The sequence below is a fragment of the Zeus faber genome (genome assembly GCF_960531495.2).
Source record: "Zeus faber genome assembly, chromosome: 6".
NCBI lineage: Eukaryota > Metazoa > Chordata > Actinopteri > Zeiformes > Zeidae > Zeus > Zeus faber.
Window position 1 is genome coordinate 35,783,391 of NC_137201.1, and position 26,618 is coordinate 35,810,008.

Consider the following 26,618-nt stretch of genomic DNA (forward strand, 5'->3'; position numbering starts at 1 on the left):
GCCGCGTCGGGATGTCTGTTCTGAAAACCGCACAACACATCGTACAGAACCGACAGAGCTGCGTCGGTGTCCGCTTGCGGTGGGATATAAACGGCTGTAATGATGACCGTGCTGTATTCCCGGGGGAGATAAAATGGACGGCATAGTATGGTCAGCTGTTCCAGGTTCGGCGAGCAGGAGTGGGAGAGGAATTTGGTGTTGTTGGCGTTACACCAGCAGTTGTTTACCATTAGGCAGACGCCTCCACCTTTGGATTTCCCCGACTCTCCCGTTCTGTCGCCGCGGAACACGGAGAAGGCCTCGGCTGGACGTATGGCTTCATCCGGCACCAGTGGGGTCAGCCATGTTTCCGTCAGGCAGAGGACGCAACAGTTCCCCGTGTCACGCTGGAATTGAATCCTCGCTCGAAGTTCATCCATCTTGTTCTCCAGGGACTGGACGTTGGCAAGAAGGATGCTTGGCAGAGGTGGACGGTAAGGTTGCGTCCTCATTCTGACCCGAATGCCGCCTCGTTTACCTCGGTGCTTCCTCCGTGGGCCGGCTCGTGGAACAGCGACTCCATTTTTGTTTTTGTTGTTGTTGCGAGTGTTCCCGCGTAGGATTTCCGCCGGCCACTCTGCTCCCACGGATAAAAAGTCCCAAAGTTGTTCGTTTAGGGAAATTTTTATATCCATGAGTGCATCGCGGCCGTATGAGTTAATTGTTGATGTTTTTCTGGCGAACATTGTGATAAAAAATGGAAAAAAATACTAAAGAGTAAGAAAGTAACCGGAGCGCCGGCGCAGGCGATCGCTAGGGGCGGCGCCACTATCGCGACTGAGCTACTGAGCAAGATACTGTAGGAATCAGAATACAAGTGTCGTTAGTAAATAAAAATGTGTGTGTTTGTGCAAAATGATAGTACTCATGTTAGTGCATTATGTCAAAGTAACAACTAAAAGGCCGCCCCGGTGATACGCCTGGTGGGGCACACCATTTCCAAGGCTAAGTCCTTGCCGCAGCGGCCGTGTTCAATACAGGCACCAGGCTATTTTCTGCATGTCATCCCCTGCCTTTCCCATCTGTCCACCCTGTCACTGTCCAATAAAGCATGAAAATGCCCCCAAAAATATCTTAAAAAAATAATAATATAATAACTTAAAGCTAGTCAACCTCTACAGAAACAATAATAGTTAGCCAAGATACGATCAGGTATTTGGGTTTTCCCGGAGCAGGGTCATCAGGTGTTCTTGGAAGAGCAGCAGCATCACGTGTTCCTGAAATAGCAGGGTCTATAGGTCTTCAGGTTTTCCTGGAAGAGCATGGTCTTCAGGTGTTCCTGAAAGAGCAGTGTCTTCAGGTGTCCCTGGAAGAGCGGGGTCTTCAGATGTCCCTGGAAGAGCAGGGTCTTCAGGTATTTGTTGAAGGTTGTGAGTGTCTCTGCAGAGCGTAACAAGCTGGGTAGCTCCTCTCATCACTGGGGGCACCACCCATGAGAAGTGTCTGGATTGAGAAGCCATTCCACACAGTGGAGGCACCACTAGACGCTGCTCATTTGCAGACCTTGGAGAGCGGCAGGGTGATGTGGCCTTATACGTGATGCAATGTGTATGGGTGGAGATCCAATGACGCCTTGGGGGAGCATCAAGGATGTGAACTTGATGCTACAGTGACCCAGTGCAGAGAGATGAAGAGAGGCTTAGGCTGCTTGAAAACCAGGAGCGCTGCTGCGTTCTGAACTATCTGCAGAGGGTTAACAGAGCGCTGGTAGAGCAGCCAGTAGAGCATTGCTGTCGTCTAGTCGTGGGATGACCAGCGCCTGGACAAGGAGCTGTGCCGAGTGCTCCAACAGATACCGTCCAATCTTCCTGATTGTACACGGTGAATCTGCAGGATCGGGAGACAGAGGAAATTTGATCAGAGAAGGTTAGCTGGTCGTCAATCACTGGATGACAGATCCCTGTGAGGAGGTACACAGTGAGAAGAGAAGAGGGCTGAGCACAGTTCCCTCAGGGACACCGGTCTTTAGCTGGGCACCTCTCCTTCCATGACACCCTGTAGGATCTACCCGAGAGGGAAGACTCAAACCATCCATGCGCCGTCCCTGTTATACCAAAATCAGGTAGACTTGACAAGAGAATATGATGGTTAACAGTGTCAAAGGCTGCGGATAAATCAAGCAGAATCAGAAGAGATACTTTATGAGCAGCTGTTGCTGAGTCCACAACCGTCAGCAGGGCAGTCTCAGTGGAGTGATGGCATTTGAAGCCTGACAAGTTATTCTGTGCCAGAAAAAGATCAGTTTGTTTAAACTCAGCACGTTCAAGTGTTTTGTATAGAAATGGCAGAAGAGAGACAGGTCTGTAATTCTCTACTTGTGATGGGCTTGGTGGTCTTTTCTTCAGCAATGGTGTTACTCAAGCCTGCTTGAATGTGTCTGGGAAGTTTCCTGTGTTTCCAGTTATGTGTAGACGATGTCTGTGAGTGAGGGTATGAGGGTGTGAGAACTGGTCTGCAGAAGATGAGAGGGGATAGGGTCAAGGGGACAGGTAGTAGGGTGGCTGGAGGGAAGGAGGTTAGATATGTCAGCATCAGACAGGGGGGAGAAAGAGTGAAGGGAGTCAATGTGTGGGAGGGTTAGGTGAGAGAGGGTGGAGGGAATTGGCTGCTGATAGCAGCCACCTTCTCTTCAAAGAGGGTGGAAAAGTCATCAGCAGTCAGGGTAGAGGGGGTGGAGAGCGTGGAGGGTTGAGGAGAGTTTTTAAAGTATAGAACAGTTTGCGTGAATCAGTAGTGTTGTTTATCTTGTCCTGATAGAAAGTGTTTTTAGCGTTAATAATACAAGATGAGAAAGAGGACAAAGAGGATTGATACTTATTCAGATCAGCGCGCTCTCCCCACTTGTGCCACTTCCTCTCAGAAGACCTGAATTTCGTCCGATGATCTGGGACAGGGTGCTTCTCACACTGGTCTGGAGGAGAGGGGATGGAGGTTACCGAGACATGAGGTTAGTGTAAAGCAGAGCATGTCTGTGACATTATTAACATCAAGTGAAAGAAGGTGTTGTTACGTGTTAAGATGAGGTCCAGTTCCGTGTTCAGATGTGGTCCGGTTACGTGTTCAGATGAGCTTCTGTGACGTGTTAAGATGAGGTCCAGTTATATGTTAAGATGAGGTTCAGTTACGTATTAAGACAAGGTCCAGTTACGTGTTAAGATGAGGTCCAGTTATGTGTTAAATGAGGTCCAGTTACGTGTTCAGATGGGGTCCAGTTATATGTTAAGATGAGGTCCAGTTACGTGTTAAGATCAGGTCCAGTTACATGTTCAGATGAGGTCGAGTGACATGTTGAGATGAGCTCCAGTTACATGTTAAGTTGAGGTCCAGTTACGTGTTAAGATGAGGTCCAGTTATGTGTTCAGATGGGGTCCAGTTACATGTTAAGATGAGGTCCAGTTACGTGTTAAGATGGGGTCCAGTTACGTGTTCAGATGGGGTCCAGTTACATGTTTAGTTGAGGTCCAGTTACGTGGTAAATGAGGTCCAGTTACGTGTTAAGATTAAGTCCAGTTACGTGTTCAGATGGGGTCCAGTTATATGTTAAGATGCGGTCCAGTTATGTGTTAAGATCAGGTCCAGTTACATGTTCAGATGAGGTCCAGTTATATGTTGAGATGAGCTCCAGTTACATGTTAAGTTGAGGTTCAGTTATGCGTTAAATGAGGTCCAGTAACGTGTTAAGATGAGGTCCAGTTATGTGTTAAGATTAAGTCCAGTTACGTGTTCAGATGGGGTCCAGTTATATGTTAAGATGCGGTCCAGTTATGTGTTAAGATCAGGTCCAGTTACATGTTCAGATGAGGTCCAGTTATATGTTGAGATGAGCTCCAGTTACATGTTAAGTTGAGGTTCAGTTATGCGTTAAATGAGGTCCAGTAACGTGTTAAGATGAGGTCCAGTTATGTGTTAAGATGAGGTCCAGTTACGTGTTAAGATGAGGTCCAGTTACGTGTTAAGATGGGGTCCAGTTACGTGTTCAGATGGGGTCCAGTTACATGTTAAGTTGAGGTCCAGTTACGTGGTAAATGAGGTCCAGTTACGTGTTAAGATTAAGTCCAGTTACGTGTTCAGATGGGGTCCAGTTACATGTATATGTTAAGATGAGGTCCATTTATGTGTTAAGATGAGGTCCAGTTACGTGTTTAGATGGGGTCCAGTTATATTTTAAGATGAGTTCCAGTTACGTGTTAAGATTCGGTCCAGTTACGTGTTAAGATGAGGTCCAGTAACGTGTTAAGATGAGGTCCAGTTACGTGTTAAGATGAGGTCCAGTTACGTGTTAAGATGGGGTCCAGTAACGTGTTCAGATGGGGTCCAGTTACGTGTTCAGATGGGGTCCAGTTACGTGTTCAGATGGGGTCCAGTTACGTGTTCAGATGGGGTCCAGTTACGTGTTCAGATGGGGTCCAGTTACGTGTTCAGATGGGGTCCAGTTATGTTAAAATGAGGTCCAGTTACGTGTTAAGATGAGGGGTTGCGAGGTCTCCTGGGAAAGGAATGAGTTGTGCGCTTGCAGTGACCGGTGGAAATATCCTGAAAGCACATGGTATTTTATGATTGTATAATGTGTGAGGGAAGATAATATGTATTTAGCAGAGACAGTGTGTCCTTTACATGAGCGAGTCTTCACTCCCTCAAAGACTGCTGCTTCCACTGTCGCTTCACTACAGCAGTGTCTACATAGCCTGCCCCTGTTGATAACAGCTGGTATCGCCTCCTCAATTATCTTGAGCCAACTAACAACAAGATGCTGATAAACAACTAACAAGTTGCTCCTAGTTAGATGGGATGGTTTTGGTTGGGTTAGGTTAAGAAAGGTTAGGGTTAGGTTATTTTATGTTGGGTTAGGTTGGGTTAGGCTACATTAGGTTGGGTTGGGTTGGGTTAGTTAGGTTCGGTCATGTTGGGTTAGGTTCGGTCAGGTTGGGTTAGGCTCGATTAGGTTTGGTTAGGTTAGGGTTGGGTTGGGTTGGGGTAGGTTAGGGTTAGGTTAGGATTAGATTAGATTGGGTTAGGGTTAGGTTGGGTTCAGTTAGGTTAGTGTTTGGTTGGGTTAGGTTAGGTTGGGTAAGGTTGGATTAGGGTTGGATTAGGGTTGGATTAAGTTGGTTGAAGTTGGGTTAGGGTTAAATTGGGTTAAGATCAGGTTAGGTTGGGTTGCGATAGGGTTAGATTGGGTTAGGGTTAGGTTAGGGTTAGGTTGGGTTCGATTAGATTGGGTTGGTTAGGGTTAGGTTGGGTAAGGTTGGCTAAGGTTAGGGTTGGATTAGGGTGGTTGAAGTTGGGTCAGGTTAGGATAGGTTGGGTTAGGGTTAGATTGGGTCGGCTAGGGTTAGGTTGGGTAAGGTTAGGGTTGGATTAGGGTGGTTGAAGTTGGGTTAGGATTAGGATGGGTTAAGGTCAGGTTAGGTTAGGTTGGGTAATGGTTAGATTGGGTTGGGTTTGGTTAGGTTGGGTTAGGTTAGGGTTGGATTAGGTTGGATGAGGTTGGGTTGGGTAAGGTTTGGGTTAGGTTGGGTAAGGTTTGGGTTAGGTTGGGTTCGGTAGGGTTGGGTTAGGGTTAGGGTTAGGTTAGGTTTGGTTAGGTTGAGTTAGGTTCACTTCAGTTCAGTTCAGTTCAGTTCAGTCAATGAAGTTAAGTGATGTGTGGCCCTGTTTCAGATGAACATGCAGCACTTCCTCTCCGGGACTTCATCAAACACGTGGCGACGCTTCATGAAACCAATGGCTTCAGCCGAGAGTTTGAAGTAAATATTCCACAGATCTCATCATAACTGTGTATTACTGTGTATTACTTTGTGTTACCGTGCATTACTGTGTTTTTCTGTGTATTACTGTGTTATACTTGTTCCAGTTTTTTCTGTGTATTACTGTGTATTACTGTGTTTTTTTCTGTGTGTTACTGTGTATAACTGTTAATGCATATTACTGTGTATTACTGTGCATAACTGTGTATTACTGTGTGTTACTGTGTATGACTATGTATTACTGTGTATTACTGTGCATCACTGTGTATTACTGTGTGTTACTGTGTGTTACTGTGTGTAACTGTGTGTGTTACTGTGTGTTACTGTGTATGACTATGTATTACTGTGTATTACTGTGCATCACTGTGCATCACTGTGTATTACTGTGTGTTACTGTGTGTTACTGTGTGTAACTGTGTGTTACTGTGTGTTACTGTGTGTGTTACTGTGTGTTACTGTGTGTTACTGTTAACGCGTATTACTGTTACTGGTATGACTGTTAATGGGTATTACTGTGTGTTAATGTGTATTACTGTATGTAAATGTGTATTACTGTGTGTTAATGTGTATGACTGTGTATTACTGTGTATTACTGTGTGTTAATGTGTGTTTTCAAGTGTTATTGTGTTTTACTGTATGTAACTGTGTTAATGAGTATTCCTGTGTGTTAATGTGTGCTACTGTGTGTGTTACTCTGTGTTACTGTGTGTTAATGTGTATTACTGTGTTACTGTGTATGACTGTGTATTACTGTGCGTCACTGTGTATTACTGTGTGTTACTGTGTGATAACTGTTACTGGTATGACTGTTAATGGGTATTACTGTGTAATAATGTGTATTTCTATGTGTTAATGTGTGTTCCTGTGTGTTACTGTTAACGTGTATAACTGTTACTGGTATGACTGTTAATGGGTATTACTGTGTGTTAATGTGTATTTCTATGTGTTAATGTGTGTTACTGTGTGTTACTAATGTGTATAACTGTTACTGGTATGACTGTTAATGGGTATTACTGTGTGTTAATGGATATTTCTATGTGTTAATGTGTGTTACTGTGTGTTAATGTGTATGACTGTGTGTTTTCAAATATTATTGTGTGTTACTGTGTGTTGACTTGTATGGCTGTTAATGTGTATAACTGTGTGTTAAAGTGTATTACTGTGTGTTAATGTGTATGACTGTGTGTTACTTGTGTTACTGTGTGTTACTGTGTGTGTGTTACTGTGTGTGTGTGTTACTGTGTTTTACTGTGTGTTACTGTGTGTTACTGTGTGTGGGTTACTGTTTGTGTGTTACTGTGTGTGACTGTGTGTTACTGTGTGGTACTGTGTGTGTTACTGTGTTTATTACAGTGTGTTACTGTGTGTTTTACTGTGTGTGTTACGGTGTGTTACTGTGTGTGTGTTACTGTGTGTGTTACTGTGTGTTACTGTGTGTGTGTTACTGTGTGTGACAGTGTGTTACTGTGTGTGTTACTGTGTGTATTACAGTGTGTTACTGTGTGTATTACGGTGTGTTACTGTGTGTGTGTTACTGTGTGTTACTGTGTGTGTGTTACTGTGTGTGACAGTGTGTTACTGTGTGTGTTACTGTGTGTATTACAGTGTGTTACTGTGTGTATTACGGTGTGTTACTGTGTGTATTGCGGTGTGTTACGGTGTGTTACTGTGTTTTACGGTGTGTTACTGTGTGTATTATGGTGTGTTACTGTGTGTATTAAGGTGTGTTACTGTGAGTATTACAGTGTGTCAATGTGTGTTATTGTGTTTATTATGGTGTGTTACTGTGTTTTTTACTGTGTGTTACTGTGTGTATTAAGGTGTGTTACTGTGTGTATTACGGTGTATTACTATGTGTATTACGGTGTGTCACTGTGTTACTGTGTGTTACTGTGTGTATTACGGTGTGTTACTGTGTGTTACTGTGTGTATTACGGTGTGTCACTGTGTGTGTTACTGTGTGTTACTGTGTGTATTACGGTGTGTTACTGTGGGTTACTGTGTGTGTCACTGTGTGTATTACGGTGTGTTACTGTGTGTATTACGGTGTGTCACTGTGTGTGTTAATGTGTGTGAATGTGTTTTACTGCATGTAAAGCCATCCTCACACTCAATCCAGGGCCTGCAGGCAGCACACAGCAGATCTTGGTCTCCAGAGGAACAGTTTGATCAGCTGCTCATTTAACATGAACACAGAGGGGCGGGGCTTGTCACATTGTTGTTGTTTGTCAGACTCCATGTGAAACCAACTTCAACTTCATTGACGTCAGTGTAAACGTTTCTGTGTAACATTGTTTCTGTGTAACGTTGTTTTTTTCTCATTGTTTCTCTGTAACGTTGTTTTTGTGTAATGTTTCTGTCTCAATGTTTTTCTGTCACGTTGTTTCTGTGTAACGTTGTTTCTGTCTTGTTTCTCTGTCACGTTGTTTCTGTGTAACATTGTTTCTGTCCCGTTGTTGTCTCGTTGTTTCTCCGTCACATAGTATCTGTGTACCATTGTTTCTGTCTCGTTGATTCCCTATCACGTTATTTATTTTTCATTGTTTATGTGGAACGATGTTTCTGTCACGTGTGTCTCTGTAACATTTCTGTGTAACGTTGTTTCTGTCTCATTGTTTCTCTGTAATGTGGTCTCTGTGTAACGTTGTTTCTTTCTCATTGTTTCTCTGTAACGTTGTTTTTGTGTAATGTTTTTTCTGTCTCATTGTTTCTCTGTTACGTTGTTTTTGTGTAATGTTTTTTCTGTCTCACTGTTTCTCTGTAACATTGTTTCTGTCTCGTTTCTCTGTAATGTTATTTCTCTGGAACGTTGTTTCTGTGTAATGTGTGTGTCTCGTTTCTCTGTAATGTTATTTCTCTGGAACGTTGTTTCTGTGTAATGTGTGTGTCTCGTTTCTGTGTAATGTTGCGTGCCTTGTTTTCTGTGTAATATTTTGTCTGTAACATTGTCTCTGTGTAACCTTGTTTCCGTCTCGCTGTTTCTCTGTAATGTGTCTCTGTGTAACGTTGTTTCTTTCTCAATGTTTCTCTGTAACGTTTTTGTGTAACGTTGTTTCTGTCTCGTTGTTCCTGTTTAACATTGTTTCTATCTAATTGTTTCTCTGTAACGTTGATTCTGTGTAACGTTGTTTCTGTTTCATTGTTTCTGTGTCCGTCTCGTTTCTGTGAAAAGTTGTTTGTTTGTAAGATTATGTCTGTGTAACATTGTTTTTGAGTTATGCTGTTTTTTAGTAATGTTTCGAGGTAATGTTATTTTTTAATAATATTATTTTTGAGAAATGTTATTTCCTTCTCGTGTTATCTGTGTAACGTTGTTTCTGAATCATGTTGTTTCTGTGTAACGTTGTTTCCATGTAAAATTGTTTCTGTTGCAACATTGTTTCTGTGTAATATTGTTTCTGTGTAACGTTGTTTCTGTGGAATGTTGTTTGTCTAGTTGTTTCTCTGGAAAATTGTTTCTGTGGAATGTTGTTTTGTGTAATGTTGTTTGTCTGTAACATTGTTTCTGTGTAACCTTGTTTCTGTCTCACTGTTTCTCTGTAACGTTTCTGCGGAACATTATTTCTGTCTAGTTGTTTCTCTGGAACATTGTTTCTGTGTAATGTTTTTTGTCTGTAACATTGTCTGTTACCTGTTGTTTCTGTCTTGTTGTTTCTCTATAATGTTCTCTGTGTAACATTGTTTCTTTCTCTATGTAACGTTGTTTTTGTGAACGTTGTTTCTGTCTCATTGTTTCTGTCTAACCTTGTTTCTGTGTAACATAGTTCCTGTGTAACATTGTTTCTGTCTCGTTGATTCCGTGTAACGTTATTTCTGTGTCGTTGTTTATGCGGAACGTTGTTTCTGTCTCGTTGTGTCTCTGTAACGTTTCTGTGTAACGTTGTAACTGTGTCATTGTTTGTCTCATTGTTTCTCTGTCTCATTGTTTCTGTGTAATTTTGTTTCTGTCTCATTGTTTCTTTGTCATGTTTCTGTGTAACGTTGTTTCCGTCTCATTGTTTCTGTGTAACATTGTTTCTGTGTAACGTTGTTTCTCTGTCATGTTGTTTCTGTGTAAGGTTGTTTCTGTTTCATTGTTTCTGTGTAACGTTGTTTCTGTCTCATTGTTTCTCTGTCATGTTGTTTTTGTCTCATTGTTTTTCTGTCATGTTGTTTCTGTGTAACATTGTTTCTGTCTCATTGTCTCTGTGTAGTGTTGTGTCTCTCGTTTCTGTGAAAAGTTGTTTGTTTGTAACGTTGTTTTGAGTTACGCTGTTTTTAGTAATGTTTCTAGGTAACGTTATTTTTTAATAATATTATTTTTGAGAAATGTTATTTCCTTCTCGTGGTATCTGTGTTACGTTTCTGAATCACGTTTTTCTGTGTAACGTTGTTTCTGTGTAATGTTGCTTCTGTGTAACGTTTCTTTATCATTGCTTCTCTGTAACGTTGTTTCTGTGGAATGTTGTTTGTCTAGTTGTTTTTCTGGAACATTGTTTCTGTGTCGTTGTTTCTGTGTAATGTTGTTTGTCTGTAACATTGTCTCTGTGTAACCTTGTTTCTGTCTCATTGTTTCTCTGTAACGTTGTTTCTGTCTCCTTGTTCCTGTGTAACGTTTCTGTCTAACGTGGTGTCTGTCTTCTTGTTTCTGTCTCGCTGTTTCTCTGTAATGTGTCTCTGTGTAACGTTGTTTCTTTCTCAATGTTTCTCTGTAAGTCTCTGTATAACTTTGTTTCTTTCTCATTTCTGTGTAACGTTTCTGTCTTGATATTTCTCTATGATGTTGTTTCTGTGTAACATTGTTTCTGTTTTGTTGTTCTGTGTAACGTGTCTGTATTGCATTGTTTCTTTCCCTTTTCTGTGTAACGTTGTTTCTGTCTCCTTGGTTCTCCGTAACGTTGTGTCTGTGTAACGTTGTTTCTGTTTTATTGTTCTGTGGTGAACCCTCGGCTGTGCCTCGTCCTCCATCTTAGATTCTGAAACACAGCGACCAGGTAAGAGCAGATTCAAGTTCAATATCTAGCTGGTTGCTTCACTGCCATGGGCTTCATACCTACAACTTCAGTTCTGTATCTGGTTGCAGGAGGTACGGGAGTGCACAGTAGATATGCCGATGAGCACAGACAGCTCGTGTCACCCTGGCAACAAGAAGAAAAATCGATACATCAACATCCTGGCATGTGAGTCAGTACGGAGAGGAATCACACCGGGACATCACCATGACAACACACATCACAATGATAACATGACGTTACCATGACAGCACAACACCGCAATGACAACATGACATCACCCTGACAACACAACATAACCATGACAACATTACGTAACCGTGATAACATGACATCACCATTACAACATGATATCACAATGACAACATGACATCACCATTAAAACACAACATCACAATGACAACAGAACATCACCATGACAACATTACGTAACCCCGATAACATGACATCACCATTACAACATGATATCACAATGACAACATGACATCACCATTAAAACACGACATTACAATGACAACATGACATCACTGTGACAACATTACATCACCGTGACAACATAATATCTCAATAACAACATGACATCACCATTAAAACACAATGTCACTGTGGCATATGATGTCGCCATGACAACATGACATCACCGTGACAACATGAAGTCACAATGACATGACGTCACCGCGATAACATCACTGTGACATGACATCACCGTGACATGAAGTTACCATGACAACATTACATCACTGTGACAACATGACGTCACCATGACATCACTGTGACAACTGACACGGCATCACCGTGACAACATGATGTCACCATGACATTATGTAACCGTGATAGCATGTCATCACCATTACAACATGATTTCACAATGACAACATGACATCACTGTGACAACATTACATCACCGTGACAACATGATATCACAATGACAACATGACATCACCATGATAACATGACATCACCATGACAAAATGACGTTGCCGTGGCAACTATTTGGATGTTGTAACGGTCAAATGTTGCCTCAATGTAATACATTTCACCCATTTAACCCTAATCCAACATGCTGTCACTGTGACAACATGACATCACTGTAACATGAGTTCACCGTGATAACATGACCTCATCATCACAACATGATGTCACCGTGACCACATGACATCACAATAACAGCATGACATCACAGTGATAACACAACATCACAATGACATCACCATGACAGTATGAAGTCACCGTGACGTCACCGGGATAACATGACATCACCGTGACGACATGACGTCACCATGACAACATGACGTTACTGTAACAATATGACATCACAAATACCACATGACATCACCATGACAACATAAAATCACAATGACAGCACAACGTCACGTGACAACATGATGTCACCATGACAACATGACGTCACCAGGACAGCATGACGTCACCGTGACAACTTGACATCAATGTGACAACATTTTGGACATTGTAACGTCCAAAGTTTACCTCAATGTGATACAATTTACCCATTTAACCGGGACCCAACATGACATTACCATGGTTACATGACGTCACCGTGATAACATGACATCACCGTGACATGACATCACCGTGACCACATGAAGTCACACTGACAACATGACGTCACCGTGATAACATCACCGTGACATGACGTTACCATGACAACATGACATCACTGTGACAACATGACGTCACCGTGACATCACTGTGACAACTGACATGACATCACCATGACAACATGATGTCACCCTGACAACACGACATCACCAGGACAGCATGGCGTCTCCGTGACAACATTTTGGACGTTGTAACATCCAAACTTGACCTCAATTTGATACATTTCACCCTGACACCTACCTTACGCTGAACCTTAACCCTCCTTTACCTTTACTCTTAACCATAGTCTTACCTGATCTTAACTCACCTTTCTTCCCCTTAAAGTCATCTTGACATTTCCTCCCCAGACGACCACAGCAGAGTGCGACTGTCTCCTCAGGACAACGGAGACACGGGGGGGACAGGGGACTACATCAACGCCAACTATGTCGACGTAAGTTCTGACTGGTTCCAGCTGTGTTTTCTGAGTGAAATATATTTACTCACTTCCATTTTTTAATCAAGTCTGAAACTCTGTGTGTGTGTGTGTGTGTAGGGCTACCAGCGGACCAGGACCTACATCGCTACCCAGGGTCCTTTGCGCTGCAGCCGAGCAGATTTCTGGAGGATGATGTGGGAGCAGGAGGTGGGCGTGGTAGTGATGATAACCAGGCTACTGGAGAACGGACGGGTGAGTAGGACCATGGTAATACTGTAGTACTACTGTAGTAATACTGTAGTACTCCTGCAGTAATACTGTAGTACTGGTGTGTCTCCCCCAGAGGAAGTGTGAGCAGTACTGGCCAATGGAGGGCCAGGAGGAGTTTGGCGGTCTCCTGGTGACCCTGAGGAGCGAGACGGAGCTGGCCTTCTACACCCAGAGGACCTTCACCCTCCAGAAGACCCACAAGAAGGTGACACACCCAGCCGGTCTGTGTCCAGACCCTGGTCTGGATCCGGGTCTAGACCCAGGTCCAGACCCGGGTCCAGAACACAGCACCCGGGACCCATGACACATGACCCATCTCCCAGCTCCCTCCTCCCCCAATGTAGAACTTGGTAGGTTCCAGCCTTTTCTCCACCTGGACACTCCGTTCTTCCATCAGGAAGAGGAGTGATGGCCGGGTGATTGATGACAAAGCCATAATCTGTTGAGTGCAAAAACTCAAATTAAGGGATTTCAGGAGAGCAAACAGCGACAACACAAAAGGTTTTTTCTCCAGGAATCTGTGAAATTTGGCCATGGCCAAAGTCCATGGCTGAAATTTGAAATGAGATTTAGTGTATTACTCATCCATACCTCCTCCACCTCCTGATGGAGGGAAGCATCATCCAGTTTGACCCTCCCAAGTTCTTCATGAGGATGAGGAGAAAACAGGGAGAACCTTCAAATATCTATCTTTATTTTAGGGCGCTGGGAATAAGTTTGATGGTTCCTGTCCTGCTGTCACTCCCCAGGGCAGCCAGAAGGGTGGTGCTGAGAGAACTGTCACCCAGTTCCACTACACCCATTGGCCAGACATGGGCGTGCCCCAGTACGCCCTCCCCCTCCTCACCTTCATCCGCAAGTCATCGCAGGCCAGGACAGACTCCATGGGCCCTGTCGTAGTCCACTGCAGGTACTGTAACACAGAACCCTCTAAAATTCTGTGTACTGGATAGTACACCAGCAGGATGTAATCGTGCTGCACAGGAAGTGATGTGGTTTAGGTATTACAGATATCAAGAGAGTTACTACGGTAACAGACAGATATACCGATCAGCCACAACATTAAAACCACTGAAGTGAATAACATTGATCATCTGGTTCCAATGGCACCTGTCAAGGGTTGGCATATATTATTATTTTATATATACTGTTATATATTATTATTTTATATATACTGTTATATATTGTGTGGCGATAGTGGCGCCGCCCCTAGCGATCGCCTGCGCCGGCGCTCCGGTTACTTTCTTACTCTTTAGTATTTTTTTCCTTTTTTTATCACAATGTTCGCCAGAAAAACATCAACAATTAACTCATACGGCCGCGATGCACTCATGGATATAAAAATTTCCCTAAACGAACAACTTTGGGACTTTTTATCCGTGGGAGCAGAGTGGCCGGCGGAAATCCTACGCGGGAACACTCGCAACAACAACTACAACAACAAAAATGGAGTCGCTGTTCCACGAGCCGGCCCACGGAGGAAGCACCGAGGTAAACGAGGCGGCATTCGGGTCAGAATGAGGACGCAACCTTACCGTCCACCTCTGCCAAGCATCCTTCTTGCTAACGTCCAGTCCCTGGAGAACAAGATGGATGAACTTCGAGCGAGGATTCAATTCCAGCGTGACACGGGGAACTGTTGCGTCCTCTGCCTGACGGAAACATGGCTGACCCCACTGGTGCCGGATGAAGCCATACGTCCAGCCGAGGCCTTCTCCGTGTTCCGCGGCGACAGAACGGGAGAGTCGGGGAAATCCAAAGGTGGAGGCGTCTGCCTAATGGTAAACAACCGCTGGTGTAACGCCAACAACACCAAATTCCTCTCCCACTCCTGCTCGCCGAACCTGGAACAGCTGACCATCCTATGCCGTCCATTTTATCTCCCCCGGGAATTCAGCACGGTCATCATTACAGCCGTTTATATCCCACCGCAAGCGGACACCGACGCAGCTCTGTCGGTTCTGTACGATGTGTTGTGCGGATTTCAGAACAGACATCCCGACGCGGCTGTGGTGGTGACTGGGGACTTTAACAGGGCCAACCTGAAAAAAGTTCTGCCGAATTTCCACCAACACATCACGTGTGCCACCAGGGGAGACAGAACTCTGGACCATTGATACACTCCTTACAAGAACGGATACAAGCCCGTGTCGCTTCCTGCTTTCGGGAAATCAGATCACGCCGCGATCTCGCTGCTTCCTGTTTACAGGCCTCTGATCGCGCGGGATCTGGTGATGACGAGGGAAGTGAAGCGGTGGACGGACCAATCAGAGGCTGCGCTTCAGGACGCTCTGACTAACGTAGACTGAGACATGTTCCAAGCAAGTTCAAGTGACGTCAGCGAGTTTACGGAGGTTGTAGTGAGTTTTGTGGCTACGCTCGCGGATGAAATCGTTCCCACGGTGAAAGTTCGGATATTTCCAAACCAGAAACCATGGGTTGATAAATCCATCCGCTGCGCTCTGAATGCGCGCACGGCCGCTTACAACGACGGACTTGTATCTGGTAACATGGACAATTACAAAGCGGCGTCGTACAATCTGCGGAGGGCGGTGAGGGACGCCAAACGGACGTACAGAGACACCGTGGAGCTGCAGATGGAGCGGGGGGGACACCAGACGCTTGTGGGAGGGGCTGCGAACAATAACTAACTACAAGAGCAGCTCCTCCCCAGCCACGAGTGCGGACGCCTCCCTGGCCAACCAACTGAACTCCTTTTATGCGCGGTTCGAGTCTGGCAGCAGCACCGCTAGCTTGCCGGCTAATTGGAGTTACACCGCTGGGGACGAGTGCGCACTCTCAGTGTCCGTGCACGAGGTCAGGAGGGCTTTGATGCGGGTGAACACCAGGAAAGCTGCGGGCCCAGATGGCATATCTGGGCGAGTACTGAAGACCTGTGCTAACCAGCTAGCTCCGGTGTTCACCACAATATTCAACATCTCCCTGGCTGAATCAGTGGTCCCATCCTGTTTCAAGAGGTCCACCGTCGTTCCTGTCCCGAAGATCGCCTCTCCAACCTGCCTGAATGACTACCGTCCGGTGGCCCTCACCTCGGTGGTCATGAAGTGTTTCGAGAGGCTGATTAAGGATTACATCTGCGCCTCCCTCCCCCGCACCTTGGACCCGTTGCAGTTCGCGTACCGGCAGAACAGATCCACGGATGACGCGGTCTCCCAGGTACTGCACACCACGCTCACGCACCTGGATGGCCAGAAGGGGGCCTATGTGAGAATGCTGTTCATTGATCATAGTTCAGCTTTCAACACCATAGTTCCCACCAGACTGGCTGTCAAGTTGATGGAGCTAGGATTGAATGCTCCGCTGTGCACCTGGATCCTGGACTTCCTCACAGGCCGCCCCCAGGTGGTCAAGGTGGGGAAGTACATGTCAAGCTCCCTCACCCTGAATACAGGATCCCCCCAGGGCTGCGTCCTCAGCCCCCTACTGTACTCCCTGTACACACATGACTGTGTGGCCAGGTCCAGCTCCAACACCATCATCAAGTTTGCTGACGACACCGTGGTCGTGGGCCTGATCACCGACTGCGATGAGAAGGCCTACCGCGAGGAGGTGGCTGACCTGTCACTCTGGTGCCAGGACAACAGCCTCCACCTGAACGTCAGCAAAACCAAGGAGCTGATTGTGGACTTTAGGCGTGGATCACAATCGAGGACGCACGCGCCCTTGTGGATTAATGGGACTTCTGTCGATAGGGTGAGCAGCTTCAGATATCTGGGAGTCCACATCACAGAGGACTTAACATGGACTGTTCACACAGACACTCTGGTGAGAAAGGCGAGGCAGCGTCTCTACCACCTCAGGCAGCTGAGGAAATTCCGGGTCTCGGTGAGGATCCTCAAGTCCTTCTACTCTGGAGCAGTGGAGAGCATCCTGACAGGCAACATCACTGCCTGGTTTGGGAACTGTACTGCCCAGGACAGGCGGGCCCTGCAGAGGGTGGTGCGTTCAGCTGAACGTACCACTGGAACTACCCTCCCCCCCTTGCAGGAGTTATACACCAGGAGGTGTAGTAGCAGAGCCCGTAGGATCATGAAGGATCCTCATCACCCCAACAACGGACTGTTCCAGCTGCTGCGGTCAGGCAAGCGCCTCCGCAGTCACGCAGCGAGAACAGAGAGACTGAGACGGAGTTTCTTCCCTCAAGCCATTAGAACTGCCAACGCTGACCTCACCAGGGGTCCTAACTGAGCCATGCACTAGGCTCCACTACCTACTGTACTGTATGTAGCATACTGTACCGCATACTGTATCACTGTTCAGGGTTGTTCGTGATGCCGTATTGCTGCGCCGTACTGTTGTATACTGTGCTGTATTATCCCAAACACTACCTCACACTATTCACATTCACATGCCACTTTAATTCACATGCCACTTTAAATGCACATATCTGTATATACATAGGTATATTCCTTCTACCTATTCCATTTTATTTCAATTTATTTTTATTGTATTTTATTCTATATATTTTTTATCTTATTCTATAAGTATTCCACTTACTGTATTACGTTTTAGGAGTCAGTTAGTCGGTCTATTAGAAAGGAATTTTCTACTTTTTATTTTATTTTATTTTTGTACTTTTTCCTAGGACTTATTGTGTGCTATCACCGGGTGCGTTGCATTACATTTCACTGCATATATGTATGGAAGTATGTATATGTATGTGACAAATAAAAATCTTGAATCTTGAATCTTGAATCTTGAATATTGTTTATATATATTTACACACAGTATAGTGTTATATATGATATATATATGAGGCAGCAGGTGAAGAGTGAGTTGTTGAAGTTGATGTGTTGAAGCAGCATAAGGATCTGAGCCACTTTGACAAGGAGCACATTGTGATGCTGGACGACTGGGTCAGAGCTAAACTCAGACAGCTAAGGTTAGAGAAGGAAGAGGCGTTTCGGAGTGGGGACCGAGACATGTTTAAAGTGGCTAAGTACAGGTTTACCAAAGAGGTGCGAGTTGCTAAACGAGGGTACTCAAAGAGACTCCAACACCAGTTCTCCGCCAATGACTCTGCCTCTGTCTGATTCTGAAAGCGTGGCTCCTGTCCGCATTGGATTGTCACTATCGGGAATAGTGGAATTTAGCCACGTCTCAGTAAAGATAAGAGCACAACAGTCTTTTATCTTGCGTTGGGTAGTTAAATCCAGTCTCAAATATTTTCATTTTCCATTTTGCTTTCCAGAGAATGGACATTAGACAGAATAGATGGAAGCGCAGGTATGTAGGGGTTAGCTTTTAGCCTAGCACTGATACCCGCTCGAGTGCCGCCTTTGATCTGTCACACCGCTTGTGTCGCTCTCTGCGGCGGACAGTGATGGTAGGAGAGTCTGCTGTTGGTAGGCCTATGGGTCCTGCCGGTGTAGAATCCCCAGTTCGCGGAGTGTTTTGAGTTCCAAAGCCAGTAGACTGCTGGATAAGTTGGATGCACGAAGTCCAAGCAATGTACTACAATTGTAAACGAGTCTCGTATTTGACTGTGTCGGAATAGACAGTATATTTAACATAAATCGCACATTGCTATCGAGAGCCGGAGTAGCCGCTGCCATACAGGGCGCTGCAATTTTGGAGTTTTTGGGGTTTTTTTCACTATGGGAAGAAGGCAAGCCGGTGGAGGCAGTGTGATGCTCTGCCCGGTCCTGGCATTCATGTCGAGGACAAGACACGTACCACCTACCGAAACATTGTTAGGTGGGTCAGAGCTGTTTTGGTGGCACAAGGGGGGACATACATAATATTTGGCAGATGGTTTTAATGTTGTGGTTGATCAGTGAAGATCTCAGTGCTACAGACTCCAACTCCAACCCCCTGATGGTGAAGGACTGGCTGTCAGCCAATTTCCAGCAAACCACCATGCGCTTCCCAGTTGGTTTTCATTCCCCTGGAATTCCCCCTCCTTCTCATGTGTCTTGACAGGACGTGTTTAATTTGACTGTAAACGTGCCCATTTATTCAATTGCAACGTGTCACCATGAGATGGCGCTAACTTGACAAAAACACAATCAAATTCCAGAGAGAGATTTGAGATTTTCACCCCTAACCTGCGCGAGCACCGCGTGTCGATTACGCACATTTGAGTGTTTTCGAGCTTGTAGAGCTTGTGCGTAATCACTGGGTGTCGTGACATTTCACTGAATATATGTACGACCGTATGTGTATGTATGTGACAAATAATCTCTGGAACTTGAACCCTGACTCATTACCTGAGATATTGTCAGACATTTTTTTTCTCATATGAATGAGAACAGGTCTTAATGATTTATTTTAATCTACATGTTGCACAGTTGTTTAATTTAAAAATGGGAGCTGTTCTTTTATTTACATTTTTTTTAATTACAAAGTTCAAAAGCTTTGTAATGAGAGCACTCAAACTAGGTCTATGTAATTATAGTTTCAAGTTTATTGTCAAATACTTAACAATGCAAACATCATTACCAGTAATGAGATTCTAAGTGTCAGAGCCAACTCAACTTTACAAAAAAGGTAAAATAGGGGCAAATTAGTGATTTAAATAAAACAGTATTTAAAAACTGAATTTAAAGAGTATTTAAACAGTTATTTTTTAAACAAAATCTAAAATGGAAAGAAGTAGTGTAGTATACGTAATATAAAAGTATTTACCTCAAATAATAATGCAGACAATAATGACAGTCAGTCAACTTGATAGTGGACATCTTAAATAACCCTGGGCCACAACAATGCAGTGTCATACTGAATGGTAAGATAGACACAGTGTTGTAAGACAAACACTGCAATATACTACTAAGAGGTAAGACAAAACAGGTATGTAATACTTGATGAATTAAAATGACTAGTTTTAACGTTTTACTAGCCTCTTTTTAAAGTGGCCTAGTGTGTGGATTGATAGGTTCTAGTCTTCAGCCTTTTGCAAACAGCAAAAACCTGATAAACAATAAAGGGTGATGCAGCAATACAGATAAAAACAATCTTATACAATCAAAAGTCAATAGTCAATAGTCAAGCCACAGATGGTAAATTACACTTGTGTCGCTGCGTGTGCATTAGTTGTCGTTATGAAAAGCAACAAGGATGGATAGATACTAAAAATACACTTCAAATGAGCATTTCCATAGAGTAGGAGTAATATGTAATAATAACTTTTAAGGTGCGCACACGGGGCACTGTAGGACAAAAAAAACCTGCTCCAATCTAAGAGTTAGGTTCTCCTCTCACACAATGAGTTAAAGACAAAGTGTTGAAGATGATTGAGCATGATTGTAATTCATGAATTTATCAATTTACAGTAAAGCAGCAGAATGTACATTATACTTAATACTACATGCCTGCCTAATACGTAGTTCATCCTTGGATTTTCCCCTAACCCTGCTCTTAATCTGAGGAAGGGTTTAGGACTTTATTTGTTTGTGTTGACCGCGACTCCCGCATTTATTGGAGGCCTCGTTTTTATTTGAGTACCTGTTTATATTTGTGACCCACCGCATACTTTAGGGTAATTTGGCGGCTTTCGACTTTTTTTTTCGCACCATACTTTAGGGTAATTTGGCGGCTTTCGACTTTTTTTTTCGCACCATACTTTAGGGTAATTTGGCGGCTTTCGACTTTTTTTTCGCACCATACTTTAGGGTAATTTGGCAGCTTTCGACTCTTTTTTTTCGCACCATTTGAAAGGGGAGAATCAGAGCTTCCAAACAAGGTGTCACTTGTGCAACTCGAGCAAGTATATTGTTGATGACAAGGGTTTGGCAAACAGTGTTTCTGAGATAATCACCTTGAGACTCGTCTTCATTCAGCTCCACAACGAAGCGAGGAGCCAAAGCCACGTGGCTGCTAAACATACTGCTGCATGTCAACAGCGTCAACAACACAACTACACAACTACTTTTATTTTTTTTAAAAAGCTTTTACTCAACACTAACAATATACATGTTCTATAAAAGTGGAATTTATTTTCCGGTGGTTCTTGTCAATATCCCGTTTCATCGTCACCTTCGGGTTGAAATCCGCTGTTTGAAATGTTCTCCAAGTCCAGAGTAATATCACATTCAGCGTCGCTCTGGGAGAACTGACTGTCATGGTGGAACATGAAGTCCAGTGCGCGCTGCTTACACTGACTTGGATCTATGGCACTGCTCACATCAAGCTCCGCGACATGATGTAGATCTTCCTCCACCCGCTTCTCTTCAAGCCAAGTTTTCCCAGAGAAGTGAAAGCGGAGCCTCGTCTTGTTTACGGAAGTGACGGCGCTGTCTCGTGTGTGTATAAAACGCGTCATATTTAAAGGCTGAACTCTATCGAAACGCTCACGCATTGTGACGTCACAATGTGTGAGCGTGACAGTGTGACACAACGCTAAACCGTCGATCGTCGTTCTTCAGCGCAAAGTGAACTATGTTTCCTCATGTCATCTAAGGGGAATGTTTACCTCCACTGGGTTTTGAAAATACGTTGACAGAAAAAGAATCTGGAAAAATGTCATTTTCCTTTAAGAAAGTTTTTTCAACTTATTTGCTGCTCCTGGACATTTTAGAAATGCACGAGACGGCGGCTTTTGCTGCGATGGGACACATTTGTGTGTGTGAGATTGAGAGGGAGAAAGGAGGGAAAGTAACTTCTTTGCCTGGTGAGTGTTCCAATTGACACCTTTACCATTTGGGGATGAAGACAAGAGTTAACAGAGCTGAGGTCTCAGCAGTGTCCATTAGCGCCCCTGGGGAGACATTCCTGCAATATCCAAATGTCTGGATATCTCACTTTGTGGATTCCTGACCCAGAAGGGGTTAAACTCATTACACTTCTTAAGGTTCTGTGTGAATGATTCTAGAGAAGCTTCCAGAGGGGTATTGAGGTACCAGAGAAGACTTGGAGCTTCCAGAGGAGACCTGGAGCTGGACAGGCTTGGATCTGGTTTTATATCTGAAGCAGAAAAGCCAGCCCTGGATTGTAGCTCAGGACGTTATGTTACTTTGAGGACTGACTGTGACATGAGAACTGACTTACTTTGAGAAGTTGTAGTAGTAGTGGACGTTGGTGTGGACGGGTTCCTTTCTTCTGGAAACGCTTGGTCCAGAGACTTGAGACTGAAACTGTCTGTCTGGCAGCTGTAGCTTCGTCCTTTGGTTTTTCCAGGTTGTGAAGAAAAAGGTCAGTGCTCAGTGCTGCTTCTCAGGGTAAGATCTTCCAGAATCCTCTCGAGCTCCAATAGAAACAACCAGAGAAACCTTTCTCTGGTTGAACCAACTGAACTGAACTAAACTGAACTGAACTGAACTGAACTTCTTCCTCCAATACTTTTATTCCGACATTGTTTCCGTTTGGCTGACATGGACTCTCCATCGCTGCTGATCCTCCTCCTCATTCCCGTCCTCCTCCAGTGCTGGTGTGGGCCGGACCGGGACCTACCTGGTCCTGGACAGCATGCTGAGCCAGATCCAGGACCAGGGAAGCGTCAACGTCTTGGGCTTCCTGAAGCACATCCGCACCCAGAGAAACTTCTTGGTCCAGACAGAGGTCAGAGGTCACAGATGGACCTTAACGTTGTCCAGTGTATTTTACCAATATACAGTAAAATAATAAAGTCCAAAATGTATTGGAGCAGATTATCCGAACCCTGAACTCTGTGTTAGAATATGAGATTCACTTTGGTGACATTTTATGAAGCTAATATTTAAAAATAACATTATGAATTGATTCATTTACTGACCTTTTACTGAATTAATTTCTTGATTCAACTCAGTGATTATGAGACTGTTAGACTTTTCTGGTTCTCCTCCTGCAGGAACAGTACGTCTTCATCCATGACGTGCTGGTGGAGGCCATCTTGAGCCAAGACACCGAGGTTTCTTCCTCCGATCTCCATGGATACATGGACCAGCTCCTCACTCCAGGAGCTTCTGGGAAAACGGGCATGGAGAAGCAGTTTGAGGTGAAGAAAGAGAGTTGTGTTTCCTGTTTGTCCTGACCGAACACACTAAAACACCTGTATTGTTATTATTAGGTGTCCAGCCAGCAGGAATTGTATGGCAGCCCCTTACCCTTATTGTAAGAGGAAAAATTTGGAAAAGTTCTCGGAATTTTGAACCCTAAAACTATCTGGAACACCAACTTGGGCATAACACACGAATATGGTTGACATCTTGTTTGTACTGTGTTGTCACAAAGATCTCATGGTTGAAGTTTCATCCAAATCGATCAACAAACGGAGCAGATATTATGAAGGCTTTATGACATCATCAAATTATTAATTATAAATTATTTTTACAGTAACGTGCTTTATGACGTCATCATATTACTACTATAAATTACATTTACAGTAAGACACTTTATGATATCATCATATTATTTACTATAAATTATATTTACAGTAAGACACTTTATGACATCATCATATTTACTATAAATTATATTTACAGTCAGACGCTTTATGACATCATATCATTTACTATAAATAACATTTACAGTAAGATTTTAAATCTGTGCTCCACATTACTTTGCCAGATCAATGAAAAATACAATAAAAAATAATCCTTGAAATATCGTCAGTGTGTCCCTCGAACAAACATTTAAATGTGCAACTGAGTGATGCATTCAAAATCCAGCGAGGCGTCGGAAATGTATAAGTCGTGCAACAGTAACTACTCACAGAAATCAAGATTCAAGATCAAGATTAATCACAATGTTGGTCATATTTCATGGAAATGTAGCCTATCCAACTAAAAAACTAAACTAATCTTTACTAAAGAAATACGTAAATTACACTGCTCTCGTAAATCAGTGTAAATATGTCATAATTTACGATTACGACCCACAACATCTACTGTCACAGAAACTCCGGATGTACTACAATGCAACAAGGTAAGTTAAAACAATGACAAGACATAGTTTCAAATAAAAAATAAAATACTTTTCTTCAACAAGGTAAGTTAAAACAATGACAAGACATAGTTTCAAATAAAAAATAAAATACTTTTCTTCGTAATAGACGTCATGTATAAACATTGTCCTATAACTACCCTGAACAAACTGTAATGAAAAGACAGAGGTGTTTATGATCTTGAATAATTATTCCATAATAATACAAATGAAAAATTAATGTAAAAGTTGCATTAATGTTGTCTGTGTTACAATATAGATGAATTATCTATTAAACCAAATTTTACAATTGTACATTATTAACAGAAAAAAGTACAATAAAGTAGTAATAACAAATAACATGTATTTATCTCTTTTTTCAATTAAAAGTATTTATTTATTAAATGTTATGATGAAAATTAATTAAAAAATGTTGTTTTTGTTATTGTTACAGATGCCAAAAAATATCAAAGACAATAAAACTCTAATACTTGCTCAACTCCATGTCTTGATGCCTGCAGCTATATTTATATTATGATTATTATGTATATGATTATAATTATTACAATAACAATAACCCTTTTGTTTTTATCTGGATTATTATTCAAGATTCAAGATTCAAGATTTTTATTTGTCACATACATATACATACTTCCATACATATATGCAGTGAAATGTAATGCAACGCACCCGGTGATAGCACACAATAAGTCCTAGGAAAAAGTACAAAAATAAAATAAAATAAAAAGTAGAAAATTCCTTTCTAATAGACCGACTAACTGACTCCTAAAACGTAATACAGTAAGTGGAATACTTATAGAATAAGATAAAAAATATATAGAATAAAATACAATAAAAATAAATTGAAATAAAATGGAATAGGTTGAAGGAATATGGCTATGTATATACAGATATGTGCATTTAAAGTGGCATGTGAATTAAAGTGGCATGTGAATGTGAATAGAGGGAGTAGTGTTTGGGATAATACAGCACAGTATACAACAGTAAGGATATTATTATTATTATTATTATTATTATTATTATTATTCTCCTAGGCGCTTTTCGGGCTGTGTCTGGAACGGAACAGAACAACCGTTACGTTTACATCTTGTTAGAATCAGGGCGTCTCAGACATTTCGTGTTTCAAGTTTGATCCAAATCGATCCACATATGGAGCAGGAATTAGTGAAAAAACAATGAAATTCAACCGGAAGTAGCAGAACTTTGGTGCTTCACCCACACACCAAGGTTGTAAAACTTGCAGTCGGGTGGTGCAGCGAGATGAGTTTGTGGAGTAAAATGCTTTGTGACATCATCATTATAAATGTGCAGGTTGTGGCTACGAACGTCCAATCACATCGAGCGAACTACGTAGTGTAGACTCCATCACTATGTAGTGGTTACACACTGTCTGTCTGTCTGTCTGTATGAATGTCTTTCTGTATGTGTGTGTGTGTGTGTGTGTGTGTGTGTGTGTGTGTGTGTGTGTGTGTGTGTGTGTGTGTGTGTGACCTGCTTGACGTGGGCGTGGCATTTGGTTTGATATTCAATTATTTTTACCTTTTTCTAAACATAAACTCATTGTGTTCATGGAACCCGGTGCCGTGTTCTTATTTTGCAGCATTGGCTCCATCATAACACAAAGTGTAGGAGTGGAAAAGTCCAAAACATATTCCCAGTTTGTGACCTCACACATGGAGTTGGCTTGCAGCTCCAGAGCAACGGGTCTGAATCGTGTCCCTTTTATTTTAGTCCCAAAGGTTAAAAAAGTGGATGAAATGTCTGTGAGGGACATGCAGTGTTGAATCCGTTCCAATGGAAGCAGAAGGACTCTGTGGACTACAGGACGTAGACAGGGACCTGACAGGAAGTGGACAGGGACCTGACAGGAAGTAGACAGGGACCTGACAGGAAGTGGACAGGGACCTGACAGGAAGTAGACAGGGACCTGACAGGCTGTCGACAGAGACCTGACAGGATGTCGACAGGGACCTGACAGGAAGTCGACAGGGACCTGACAGGAAGTCGACAGGGACCTGACAGGAAGTAGACAGGGACCTGACAGGAAGTAGACAGGAACCTGACTGGAAGTAGACAGGGACCTGCAGGATGTCGACAGGGACCTGACAGGAAGTAGACAGGGACCTGACAGGAAGTATACGTGGACCTGACAGGAAGTATACGTGGACCTGAGAGGAAGTATACGTGGAAATGACAGGAAGTGGACAGAGACATGACAGGAAGTGGACAGAGACATGACAGGAAGTAGACAGGGACCTGACAGGAGGTAGACAGGCACCTTCTAATTTTTAAGGAAAAAGTCAGGCACAACAAGTGGATCCTTGTATTAGTAGTTCTGCGTCACCGGGACTCACCGCGTCATCATTTCAGCTGATGCGTTCAGTGCGTTCAATGGAAACATATGAAAATATTGTAACTCGTTTTATATGTAATAATGATGTAAAAACGGGACCCCACACTAACTGATGCTACATTCCATGGGAACTCAAAAAATGGTGACTGGTGTCGATAATTTAATATATCTATTATTATTATTAGTAGTAGTAGTAGTAGTCGCAGTAGTAGCTGCTTGGCAGTGCCCCCTATGGTCGCCAGCACCAACGCTCTGTGTAGATTACACACATTTTAGTCTTTTTTTTTTCAATTTACACTATG

General features: G+C 43.2%; 1 protein-coding gene across 1 annotated transcript in view; it reads left to right on the top strand.

Moving 5' to 3' along the window:
- Positions 1-26,618, top strand: part of LOC307232114 (receptor-type tyrosine-protein phosphatase zeta-like) — an 87,022-nt gene that overhangs the window by 40,999 nt on the left and 19,405 nt on the right. The window contains exons 15-23 of the mRNA XM_080002995.1: positions 5,701-5,786; positions 10,739-10,759; positions 10,849-10,945; positions 12,745-12,830; positions 12,933-13,067; positions 13,159-13,290; positions 13,835-13,995; positions 22,466-22,601; positions 22,870-23,016. Coding sequence (XP_079859121.1) covers positions 5,701-5,786; positions 10,739-10,759; positions 10,849-10,945; positions 12,745-12,830; positions 12,933-13,067; positions 13,159-13,290; positions 13,835-13,995; positions 22,466-22,601; positions 22,870-23,016 — 1,001 coding nt within the window. The remainder of the gene's footprint in view (positions 1-5,700; positions 5,787-10,738; positions 10,760-10,848; positions 10,946-12,744; positions 12,831-12,932; positions 13,068-13,158; positions 13,291-13,834; positions 13,996-22,465; positions 22,602-22,869; positions 23,017-26,618) is intronic.